The following is a 13,849-nucleotide window of genomic DNA, read 5'->3' as shown; positions in this document are numbered from 1 at the left end:
AAAATGGCCTTTGGCCAATAGAGCTAAATATCAACCAACCCCTTTAAACTTTAATTTTGATATCTTTCAACAAGGGCAAGGGAGAGGAGAGTTCGACACAAAATTAACTGCACAACCAAAAAACATGTTATCTCCCTTTAATCCTAGACTAACTTTTACGTGTAGACTTTGCTGAAAATAGACTTGGCTCAAAAAAGCATTTTTTTATACTTTCAAGGGCCATAATCTAGGCATGCATGGGCGGATCTGGCTGGTTTTCGAAAGGAACCGAGCTCTGATGGATATCTAATACTGTACAAGTTTCATCGAGATATAATATTGAATACTGTATCTTGTTCAGAATCAATTGTTAACAGACGCACTGACGCACGCACGGACACACATACGCACGGACGCACATATTACCAACGCATAAGACCATCTGGCATTTGGCCAGTAGATCTAAAAAGGGAGTTAGTTAAATCAAATATTATTTTGACAACAAACCTACAAAATGAATATTGTTATCAATAAATCAAACATAAAGCAAATAATATGCATGTTTTTGTTGCAGCCACATTTCCAAGTCGCCGAGTACATTATTGCAACTCATTTCCTTAATAAATGTCATAATTGTCATAAGAACGTATATATATTATAAGTTAAGACAGGAGCCAAGCTCTCATGGATATCTTACTAATGTAAATGTTTGGCGAATATGAGATAATATTAAAATGAAGACGCTAATGTTTTCACAAGCGCAGTTATAGCAGTTATGCAAACTTAAAGGGACATAATTGGTCGTATCTGGATTGTTTTGGAAAGGTTGCGAGCTCAAACACTGATAAAATTGTAGGCATAATTTTTTTAATGAAGGATCTAATGTTTTCACCAGCTCAATTATTGATATTGTGACTATTTCAAGGGCCATAATCCAGTCATGCATGGACAAATTTGGCTGGTTAAAAAAAGAACCGAGATCTCATAAATATCTTATCTAACTGAAATTATACAACTGTATAAGTTTGGTAAACGTCGGATAATAAATGAAGACTTTATCGCGGTCACCGCGCCATCGCATAAGCTCTTTTGGCATTCGGCAGAGCTTAAACTAGGGGCTCTATACTGTAAAAAGCTAAATTTAAGCAAATTTTGTCAATTTTAAGACCCGTAACACAGTCACTGCATTGGAAGATTTTTTTTCAAAAGGAATCGTGATAACGTTAATATCAGACTCTGTATAAGTTAGTAAACATCGGGGAAATAAAAAGAGGATATTTGTTGAAGTCAGTGTAAGATCGTATTTTATTTTACGAGTGGTCACAGAAAAAATATTTTCACGAGTGGCGTAGCCACGAGTGAAAATATTATTTTACTGTGACCACGAGTGAAATAAACTTTAGCATGTGACATTTTAGTACATTCAAAAAAAAAATTCAACATATTTAAATTAAAAAAGATGGACTTATAAAAGTATGATTCTTAAAAGCAACAGAGTCTGTGTTAAGTGTTTTTCGTAGTGTATATCTATTCACTGTCGCTCTCAGACTCTGGATCTTACGGTATTTTCTCGGGGTGAATTCATGCTCAGTGCAACCGAAGGATGTATTGTTGTTGAGACATCGAATCAGTTTCATATCTATATAAAAGGTAAATGGCACGTTCCCGTGTGTTTACGAAGACACCAGAGGTAATTTCGAGGATGTTCCCGAAGATGCTATTGAGAGGGATGCAGCGCAGACTTTGAATGTTTTTAAAAAGAACAAGAGCTGTCACACAGACAGCGCGCTCGACTATTCCGCCGCTTTTCAATGTAAGGATTGAAAAGTTTTGGCGAAACATGCATGGATCACTGTTAGATTAGATTTCAATGCAATACATGGTGTGCTGAGATATAAACATAAATGTAGTTTCATGCAAAATATTTGCACAGAGTTTCTAAGTCTTATAATAAAGGGCCATTATTTGCAAAATACAGTTATCTAACTTGGTTATTCAAGTAAGTTGGGTGGGTGAATACCATTGTATAAAGTCTCAATGCAATACATCAAATAGTTGCTGAGATATTATCCTATGTGTGCTAACATGCAAGACCTTAACCAGAATTTCTAAGTCGCATAATAAAGGGGCAAAAATTATATATTATAAAAGACAGAGTTATCTTACTTGATTAAATAAGAAGGTTAAATAGATGGGAGCCTTTGTGTAAAGTTGCAATGCAAAACATGATGTAATCGCTGAGGTATTGATTTTAAAGTGGTTACATGCAAAAACTTACCCAGAATTTCTATGTCGAATAAAAAAGGGCCATTATTTTAATTTAATGCAGACTGGAGTTATCTTACTTGGTTATTTCAGTAGATGGTTGAGTACCATTGTATAAAGTCTCAATGCAATCCATCAAGTAATTGCGGAGATATTGACTTATGTGTGCTTACATGTAAAACCGTAACCAGAATTTCTAAGTCAAATAATTAAGGCCCATAATTTGCATTAAATTAAAAAAGTGTTTTCTGGGAATACATATCTAATGTTTCAATGCAATACATGATATATTTGCTGAGATATTGACTTAAATGTGGCTACATGCAAAACCTTAACCAGAATTTCTAATGCGAATAATAAAGGGCAATTATTTTGCATTAAATGCAAACTAGAGTTATCTAACTTGGTTAATTTAGTAGGTTGAATGGTTGAATAACATTGTATCAAGTATCAATGCAATACCTCAAGTAGTTGCTGAGATATTAACCTATGTGTGCATACACGCAAAACCTTAACCAGAATTTCTAAGTCGAATAATAAAGACCTATTATTTGCATTATATTCAAATAATTGTTATCGAACTTCATTAATTTAGTATGTAAGATAATTGGGAATACATATTTAAAGTTTCAATGCAATAACTGATGTATTTACTGAGATAATGACTTAAAGGTGCTTACATGCAAAACCTTAACCAAGGTGTGACGCCAACGCCGACGCCGACGCCACCGCCGACGCCAGGGTGAGTAGTATAGCTCTCCTTATTCTTCGAATAGTCGAGCTAAAAATGAATTGTTGAACTGATGAATGTAAACTGGAAATTGGTCAAATTCAAAATGATTGGGCATACATGTACGCGGTAAGAGTTTTTTTCGGGAAAAAATATCTATCAACTCTATTACTAGCACATGTGGCCGAGTAAAAAATATTCAACCGATAGCTACCAGGCGGCGAGTTAATTGTAACAGTATGTTCAATAAAATAGTTCACACATAAATTGGTAAGCTTGTTCTCTTTTAATATTTATACCATGGTAATCAATCGCAAAAAAAGGTTTGGTTAATTAAAACTATTGCATAATTTGATTTTGACAATTCAATACACTACAGACGAAAACAATACACTACAGACGAAAACAAACATGTACTTGTGACATACATGTATTTTTTCCAAGTCAAGGAAAGCAAATCTTATGTTATAAAAGAGGGAACAAATAGTCCAGAGTTGCATGTACAGAGTGAAAGGAGCAAGGGTTATCATTTCACTCGAGCCAGAGTGTAATGATCAAGTTATCAATCACTAATATTTTTCACTCTTTTGCCGGTATGCATGAAATAAATGGATGCTCTATTGTGTTCACAAGCTCAAGCAAAACTTTTTTTGACTATTTAAAGGTCCATAACTTAGTTATTCACTGGCGGACCTGGATTGTTTTCGAAAGGAACCGTGATCAAATCAATATCAAACTACAGTTTTAGTTTAGTAAGTATCGTTCAAAGACATGGGGGCTCTAATGTGAACACAACCTCAATTATAGCAATTTTGATAAATTCAAGGGTTATTATCCATTCATGCATTTGTGGATACTGCTATTTTACGAAAGAAGCCAAGTTATCATGGATACCTAACTATCGTATAAGTTTGATTAACATGCAATCAAAACTGAAGACTCTATCGCGTTCGCAAGAAAATGTTGTGTAGTTTTACCGTAATAATGCCATGGCAACCAGCGTTCTGCATATAATTCATTTCCTTGAACAATTTTGAAAGGACATCAACCAAGGATCACTCCTGTAAAGTTTCATTAAGATTGTCGAAATGTTTTAGGAGAAGATGTCATTTATAAGCAATTGTCGACGCCGGACGACAAACGACAGACGACAGACACCGGATATAGACCGATCAAAATAGCTCACCTTGAGCACTTTGTGCTCAGATGAGCTAATAAAAGGGATACAATGGTTTTAATGCACAGAACGAATACACTCACGGTTGGTTGTTGAATTTTGTAATGCAGCATATAATTTAGAAAATACTAGTAATCAAGTAGTGATATAAATTGCAATATGTTTTGGTTCGGGCCAAATACCTTTCCTCGTGTGTCTCATTAAGCTATGGATGAAAAATATGTGTCGCAAATCCAAATCACCGAAGACACTCGCGTTGTTATATATAATGTTTACGTTGCAAACATCGCTAGAAGCCGTTTCCTTTGTGCTGTCTCCGGTGAACAATAATCAGTGCCAAATGGATCTATTTTCGTTTCCTTTCTTGCCATACCAGTGTTCTCGACGACGTTAACTGACATCATTATTGTGCGTTACGCCAAGTGACTTGATATATTGGCTTGTTATTATAAAACAAACACCGTGAATTTAGTCACAAGTGTTTCGTTACTGGTCATTTGCATTTTCAAAAATTACCTTCAAACTTTTTTATTAATGTTATTTACGTTTACTTTTAATATCTGATCAGTTTTAATAATGACCAACTTACAAAAATCACAACTATGTTGACTACAACATGTATTAAACAGTCCTCAACTCAGCTAGGAAATTGACCCGTTGATTTTTTTAATATATGCGATTTTCAATGATGCAATTGAAACCTAAGGGACAATCATTGTTACCAAGTATTTAAAGTGACATTCAAAATCAATACATACACATGTTTAACAAACATATTTTTTAACTGATCAACATTTTACTACTTGCTGAATAATGCATTTATGGAAAATGTTAAGTACAGTACTGATAACAGGATTGTAACAGTGTAGTTAATAGCTGAAAACACAATACTATTAAACGATTGGTGAATGCTGAAGATTTACTGTGATCTACTATAGCCTCATAAGGAAGATATACCGTGTAATCTGCACCATTTTTACAAATAACACTCGGTATCCTAAGAATCATGGTCTTCGACATTTATTTATTCTGTTTGGTATGTCAACACAGTTGTATTAATTGTGGTAAATTTTAACAAATACCATCTTGATAGTCTAACCAGACACTCAACAAGTGACAAGCAACGTACAAATAACAGAGACAAACCACATATGCATAAATACTTCTTTACCAATACATGTTCGGGACACCGCCTTGGAAAGGTGAAAAACAAAGTGAGAGTAATTTGCAGTTGTATTATTAATAAAGACGATCTAGTCCTGCATATGTTGGTTGAACCAAACATGTATCTAGGAAAACGTTTAATAGTCATCAGAAACATTAGTTGATTGGTATTATAGCATCAATTGTAAATCAATTAAACATGGTATACAGTAAATGATGCCCTTTGTCAACCAATGCTGGGTTAGAGACACAGCAGAATTGCAAACGCAGATATTCAGACGACAGGAGGAACAGCCACCATTTTGTAGACAATAATTGATAGAGGCGGATATTGGATCGCATTAATGACTTGTGGGAGTCAGGCATTTTGAATTGTTTAAAAATGTGCATAACTCCGGGATTCAACATGATTCAAATATATTATCTTCTGATGGATAAATAATATAATAATGAACTTCAAATAAACATAGCTATTGCAGAAACGCATAAATAGTATTCTTTGTACTCATCAGATTGAACGCTGGCAGCATAAACTATATTGAATCACATAACTTATTACAAAGGCGGATTAAAACGCATTAAACAGGACGACAATGAGTACTCTGAAAGTTTTCTCGCTGTTCTTAATACTTCACACGTGCACGTGTGCCACGTTTGAGGATCACAAAAAACTTGAAGGTTATCTTAGGTCTAAGATAAACAAAAATATTCGTCCACTAACGGACCAATCACAGACACTAAACGTGACATTCTTCCCCATCTTGACCGCCATTCAAAGTCTGAACGAGAAGACACAAGTGTTGAGTTGCAGTCTGGGATTTACTCTTACATGGAATTCTGATACTATGACATGGAACCCTAGTGATTTTAACAACACCTCTGGACTTCACATTTCTCCAAAAGACATGTGGATCCCCGAATTAATAATTCACAATGCTGTTGGTGATACATATGAATTACGAACATCCAACTTTATGAAACTTGCAATATCAAGTAACGGATTTATCAATTGGAACACCGGTGGAAACACCGAGACAAGTTGCAAGGTGGACATCTCAAGGTATCCTTTTGACACGCAGACATGTCATATCCTCATTGGGAAGTCCAGCAGCTTGGATTATGAGCTAATGATGATTCCAGCAGCAGCCAAAATAAACACATTTTTGTACGATGAAAATGAAAATGGTGAGTGGGAACTTTTAGACACAAGTGTAGGCTATCATGCCATCAATGAACAAATGACGTTTTTGAAGTGTACCCTTATTCTTAAAAGGAGACCTCTTTTCTACATTTTGAACATCCTGTTGCCTGTCATTCTACTGTCATTGATGAATGTTCTAAGCTTTAAACTGTCCATAAACTGTGGCGAAAGGATGAGCTACAGTGTGGCTTTGTTTCTAACGTTTATTGTTCTATTGAATATCGTTGCTGATGAAATGCCCAAGGTATCAAAAACTATCTCCTTTCTTCAACTGTACATAAATACCCAGCTAGCCATAGGAATGTTCATCACTACGATATCCGTGTTTCTGGTACACTCAACTAATTCAAAAACAAATGATGACGTTACTGGGGCGGTGCATGCTGTTTACAAATTCTGCAAACTCTGTTCGAAGAAACAACAAGTGCGCCCTGAATCTCCAAAAGGAGATGACCAACATGAAGACAAATATATAAAAAGTGGCCAATGCGAGAAGTTAGAAATGGAGCATGTTCAGCAGACCCCGGGAAGTGCGAATGCAGAAACAAATCAGTCCCCTTCGATTGTGGATGCTGTCAACGTCATTGATGACACCTTGTTTTGGTCATTTCTAATGTTATTTGTCCTGATCACGATAGTTTTCTTGCTGTTATGTTTATTTTAACAGACCGAGCTATCTGTAAATAGTAGGTGACGTCAATAGAGACACCCTCTTCTATGACGGATGCTGTCAATGTTACACCAAGACAAGCTCATAAGTGAACGATGAATTTTTTGAGAGGGAACTTTCAGACACAAGTGTAGACTTTTATGTTGTCAATGAACAAATGAAGTTTTCTTCTTTCTAAACATACTCTTTCCCGTCATTATTATGTCGATGAAGAATGCTCTAAGCTTTAAATTGTACATAATCTGTGGAGAAGGATGAGCTTTAGTGTTTCTTCTTTTAAGTTGTTATTGTTCAATTTAATGTCTCAATCAAAATAATCCGTAAGGTATCCATTTTGCTTACTATGTTCGAAGAAACAATAAGGAATGACGCCTCAAATAATATACACAAGACACAAATCAACAATGCACAATATACTGTCGAGAATGGACAATGTAAAATCTTTAAAATGGATCATTTTGAGCTGCGCGGACGACGAAAGACAGACCGTCCATAACGTTAGCTGTCAACTTCATTGATAATTTTGATGTTTGGATATTTCAGACGTTATTTGCAGTGACTTAAATCCTTAATCCTTCAAATTATCTTTAGTATGAACATATTTATATTTTTCATTGCACTAATAAATTTAGAAATGTCAATTGGTCTTTTATAATGTTTACAAAGACAACAATTTCTTTTAATGCGAGTTTGAACAACTCTTGAGTGTTCAATGAATCCACTTTAATGCCATACAATAATGGAACCCATTAACTGTGTTTTATTTACACTTAAAATAAAACAAAAACAAATCAAGACAACCCATCCATTATCTTATTTTACCAGAATCGATTACACAAAAAGTACCTTTCCGTTGATGGAACATAGCAGAGAGTAAATACACATAATTCTGTTAACTGTGCATTACTGGAAACTCGATATTGAAGACACGTTGAAAACATACAACAGTGTCAATCGGCTATGAATTGGGTACTTGAGGCTGACATCATGCCTTTTTTTAATTCGTTATATGTATATGAAACAAAGCACACGCTTTCCAACAGTTCGATACTAATTTTTAGCAGGACACTGATAGTGGAATATTATAATTAGTACCACGTCAGTGTCACTGTTAATTTCATTTTATTTAAAAATGTATTAAAATGAATATATATATAAGCTCGTAATATAAATGTTGAGATTTTAAAAGCCGTAGGTGAATTGTGTATTTTTTACTGACCATTGCAAGGCGGTAACTCGCGACTTATTGTCGACGTACTCAGTGTTGGTATACCACGTGATAAATTGCGTGATAAATGCTATGACAAAACGTCCTCATGCTCTTGTTGTCATAACCTCTTGATTTGATGCAATGGATATGCTTTATTTATTTGATATATATAAACATGCATTTTGTATATACTTGTCAAAATTAATCAGGTTTATTTTCAATTTGTTTGCCATCTGTGTATATATTATTATGTGTGTGTTTGGCGAAAGGTAGGTTTTTGCTGATGTTGCCAATATCCTGAAACTGAAACAGCTAACCCAAAACACCCGCAGTGTATACTTCAAGGCCAAAGACAGATATTCGTTCGAAAGCTATTCGTTCGAAAGCTAACTCTTTAATTCATTTCCTACGGCTTTGTGACATTTTTAATTTTACATTAGACATGCTGAAAGTAGGCGTGTTATTTACCTAACTTTAATGAATTTCAGATCTTATTCATAATTCAAACTTTTAAAAAGCTTGGGGCCAGCAGCAGAAAAAATACAAACTAGAGCTGTCACAGGAGTGACGAATACCCCCAAATGCCGCCTGGACACAGGAATGGCAAACCATTCCTTTGAAAAGAGGCCATAACTCCAACGTTACTGCACACTGCATCTTCTTTTATCATGCATGTATTGTTTTATTTAAATCTGTTGAGTAATTTAGAAATTACACTGCTGACAAGAAAAACTAGCCTTTCATGAGTTATCGTCCGGAAACCGTTTTTCTATTTTTAGTAACACCAGCCCCAATATCGAACTTGACCTGTATCTTCTGATGTTACACCTGTGTACCAAAAATTGTTCAAATCTGTCAAGCCTTTCATGATTTATCGTCCGGACACCGTTTTTCTATTTTTAGTAACAGTGACCTTGACTTTGGCCCCACCAGCCCCAATATCGAACTTGACCTGTATCTTCTGATGTTACACCTGTGTACCAAAATTGTTCAAATCTGTCTAGCCTTTCATGAAATATCGTCCGGAAGCCGTTTTTTCTATTTTTAGTAACAGTGACCTTGACATTGGCTCCACCAGCCCCAATATCGAACTTGACCTATATCTTCTGATGTTACACCTGTGTACCAAACTATATCTTCTGATGTGACACCTGTGTACCAAAAATTGTTCAAATCTGTCTAGCCTTTCATGAGTTATCGTCCGGAAACCGTTTTTCTATTTTTAGTAACAGTGACCTTGACCTTGGCCCCACCAGCCCCAATATCGAACTTGACATGTATCTTCTGATGTTACACCTGTGTACCAAAAATGTTCAAATCTGTCAAGCCTTTCATGAGTTATCGTCCGGAAACCGTTTTTCTATTTTTAGTAACAATGACCTTGACCTTGGCCCCACCAGCCCCAATATCGAACTTGACCCGTATCTTCTGATGTTACACCTGTGTACCAAAAATTGTTCAAATCTGTCTAGCCTTTCATGAGTTATCGTCCGGAAACCGTTTTTCTATTTTTAGTAACAGTGACCTTGACCTTGGCCCCACCAGCCCCAATACCGAACTTGACCTGTATCTTCTGATGTTACACCTGTGTACCAAAAATTGTTCAAATCTGTCAAGCCTTTCATGATTTATCGTCCGGAAACTGTTTTTCTATTTTTAGTAACAGTGACCTTGACCTTCCCCACCAGCCCCAATATCGAACTTGACCTGTATCTTCTGATGTAACACCTGTGTACCAAAAAAATTTCAAATCTGTCTAGCATTTCATGAGTTATCGTCCGGAAACCATGAAAACCGACAGACCGACCGACCGACAGACCGACCGACAAGCTCACTCCTATATACCCACATTTATGTGAGGTATAATATTACAACTTATGTCCTAAATGAATGTCATAATGGTCATAAGAATATATATAATATTATTTAAGACGGGAGTCAAGCTCCCATGGATATCTAACTAATGTAAAAGTTTGGCGAAGATGAAATAAAATTGAAGTCGCTACTGTGTTCACAAGCTTTGCAAATTTCAAGGATCTGGCTAGTTTTTTCTGTAGCTTTTTGCATATATATTGGAAAGGATCCGAGCTCTCATAGATCTAACTTCTGTATAAATTGGTAAAAGTCATATTGAAATGAAGGAACCAATGCTTTCACCAGCTCAATTATTGCAATTGCGACTATTTCAAGGGCCATAATCCCGTCATGCATAGACATATATGGCTGGTTCAAGAAAAAAAAAACATTGATATTTCATCTGATCGATAGCTTACTACTGTATGAGTTTTGTAAGAATCGGATAATACATGAAGGCGCTATTTTGTTCGCAAGTTAAATTAAAGCGATCTTGCTATTTTGAAATTTAAATGGCCATAATCCAGTTATGCACGGTTGAATGTGGGTTGTTTTTAAAAGGAACTGAGCTCTGATAGATATTTGGGTACTGTAAAAGTTTGGTATGCATCGGATAATAAATGTAGGCATTATTGCGCTAATTAGTTAAAATATAACAATTTTGTCAATTTTAAAGGGCCATAATCCAGTTATGCATTGATGAATCTGGCTGTTTTTCCAAGGACCCGAGCCCTTATGAATATCTAGCTAATGCGTATGTTAATAAATGAAGACTTTATCGTGTTCACAGGGTCAATTATTGCAATTTTGACCGCGCCATCGAATAAGCTCTTCTGGCATTTGGCCAGTATGGCTTAAATAGGAGGCTCCATTCTGTTAAAAGCTAAATTTTAGTAATTCTGTCAATTTCAAAGGGACATAACACAGTCATGTGTTGGAGGATCTGTTGTTGTTTTTCAAAAGGAATCGTGATAGCGATATCATTATCAAACTATTGTTTAAGTTTAGTAACCATCGGAAAATAAATGGGGGATCAATTGTGTAAACAGCCTCAATTAAAGCAATTTTGATTGTTCGAAGGTCCATAATCCAGTAATGCAGTGGTGGATCTGGCTAGTTTTTGAAAGAAACCGAGCTGTCATGCATATCTTACTACTGTATTAGTTTGACATAGATATAAAAACTGAAGACTGTATCGCGTTCGCAAGCAATTGTTCTTGACGCAAGGATGACGGTAACATGCCATCGCATTAGCTGTTCTGGCCTTTGGCCAGTACGTGCAGTAGGGTTAAAAATTAAACGCAAAAAAGAATTTAAGTTTACCCTCGCTAAGAAAGATAGCAGACACAGAACAGAATAGACGAGTATGAAGCTAATAAACTTTGGGGTCATTATGGTTTTTGTTATACAAGTCACGAAGCCGAAGGGACTGATGGATATAAAAGGGTACAATGGTTTTCGTGCAAAGAACATTAAGACACTCGGCTGGTTGTAGAATTTTGTATTGCAACATGTAACTTGCAATATGTTTTGGTTCGGGTCAAATTTTATTCCCCGTGTGTCTCATTAAGCTAAGAAAGAAATATATATATTTGTGCCGCCATTCAAAATCACCGAAGACACTCGCGTTGTGATGAGTATTCCTATAATTGTTTACGTTGCAAAAATCGCCAGAACCCGTTCCTTAACCCGTTCCCTTGGTTAGTGTTTTATACGGTGAAAAATAGTCAGTGCCAAATGGATCTATTTTCGTTTCCTTTCTTGCCATACCAGTGTTCTCGACGACGTTAACTGACATCATTATTGTGCGTTACGCCAAGTGACTTGATATGATGGCTTGTTATTATAAAACAAACACCGTGAATTTAGTCACAAGTTTTTCGTTACTGGTCATATGCATTTTCAAAAAATTTCAAAAATCACCTTCAAACTTTTTAATTAATGTTATTTACGTTTAATTCTAATATCTGATCAGTTTTAATAATGACCAACTTACAAAAATAACAACTATGTTGACTACAACACGGATTGAACAGTACTCATCTCAGCTAGGAAATTGATCCGTTGAAATTCTCATTACTGTATCCGATTTTCAACCCACGGGTCGATCATTGCAACCAAATATTTAACAAATACCCTCTTTATAGTCTAATCAGACACTTAACAAAAGACAAGCATCTTACAAATAACACAGACAGACCACATATGCATAAAACATCTTTACCAATACATGTTCGGGACACCGCCTTGGAAAGGTGGGAAAAAGTGAGAGTAATTTGCAGTTGTATTATTAATAACAGATGATCTAGTCCTGCATATGTTGGTTGAACCAAACATGTATCGTCGGATACGTTTAATAGTCATCAGAAACATTAGTTGATTGGTATTATAGCATCAATTGTAAATCAATTAAATACGTTATACAGTAAATGATGCCCTTTGTCAACCAATGCTGGGTTTGAGACACAGCACTATTGGAAACACAGATATTCAGACGATAGGAGGAACAGCTACCATTTTGTGGACAATAATTGATAGGGGCGGATATTGGAACCCATTAATGACTTGTGATAGTCTGGGATTTTGAATTGTTTAAAATGTACCCAAATCCGGGATTCAACATGATTCAAACATATTATCTTCTGATGGTTAACTAATATAATTATGGTCTTTAAATAAAAATAACTATTGCAGAAACGCAGAAATGGTATACTATTGTCTTATACTCATCAGATTGAACGCCGGAAGCTATAAACTATATTGAGCCACAGAACGTTTTGCAAGGCGGATTATAGCAAATTAAAGAGGACGACAATGAGTACAATGAAAGTTTTCTCGGTGTTCTTAATACTCCGCACGTGCACGTGTGCCACGTTTGAGAATCACCAAAAACTTGAAGAGTATCTTATATCTAAGATGAACAAAAATATACGGCCACTAACGGACCAATCACAGACACTAAACGTGACCTTCCTTCCCATCTTGACCGCCATTCAAAGTCTGAACGAGAAGACACAAGTGTTAAGCTGCACTCTCGGATTTACTCTGATGTGGATTTCTGACACAATGACATGGAACCCTAGTGATTTTAACAACACCTCTGGATTTCGCATATCTCCAAAAGACATGTGGATTCCCGAATTTATGATTCACAATGCTGTTGGTGATACATTTGAATTACGAACATCCAACTTTATGAAACCTGCAATATCAAGTAACGGGATTATCAATTGGAACACCGGTGGAAACACAGAGACCAGTTGCAAGGTGGACATCTCAAGGTATCCCTTCGACACACAGACATGTCATATCATCATTGGGAAGTCCAGCAGCTTGGATTATGAGCTAATGATGATTCCAGCAGCAGCAAAAATTAGCACATTATTGTACGATGAAAATGAAAACGGTGAGTGGGAACTTTTAGACGCAAGTGTAGACTATCACGCCATCAATGAACACGTAACGTTTTTGAAGTGTACCCTAGTTCTTAAGAGGAGACCACTTTTTTACATTTTAAACATCCTGTTGCCCGTCATTCTTCTGTCGTTGATGAATGTACTAAGCTTTAAACTGTCCATAAACTGTGGCGAAAGGATGAG

The 13,849-nt window shown here is 35.9% G+C and overlaps 2 protein-coding genes across 2 annotated transcripts in view; one reads left to right on the top strand and one right to left on the bottom strand.

Annotated features, from left to right (window-relative positions):
* Nucleotides 1–13,849, bottom strand: part of LOC128213192 (uncharacterized) — a 39,981-nt gene that overhangs the window by 16,705 nt on the left and 9,427 nt on the right. The gene's annotated exons all lie outside the window — the stretch shown is intronic.
* On the top strand, nt 5,977–7,568 carry LOC128213193 (neuronal acetylcholine receptor subunit beta-4-like). Its single transcript, XM_052918745.1, has one exon. The coding sequence runs from the start codon at nt 6,161–6,163 to the stop codon at nt 7,178–7,180; it is 1,020 nt and encodes a 339-aa protein (XP_052774705.1). The 5' UTR covers nt 5,977–6,160; the 3' UTR covers nt 7,181–7,568.

Source organism: Mya arenaria, chromosome 13 (assembly GCF_026914265.1).
Source record: "Mya arenaria isolate MELC-2E11 chromosome 13, ASM2691426v1".
Lineage (NCBI taxonomy): Eukaryota > Metazoa > Mollusca > Bivalvia > Myida > Myidae > Mya > Mya arenaria.
Note: the sequence above shows the minus strand (reverse complement) of the source record. Positions and strands in the feature narration are given on the sequence as shown.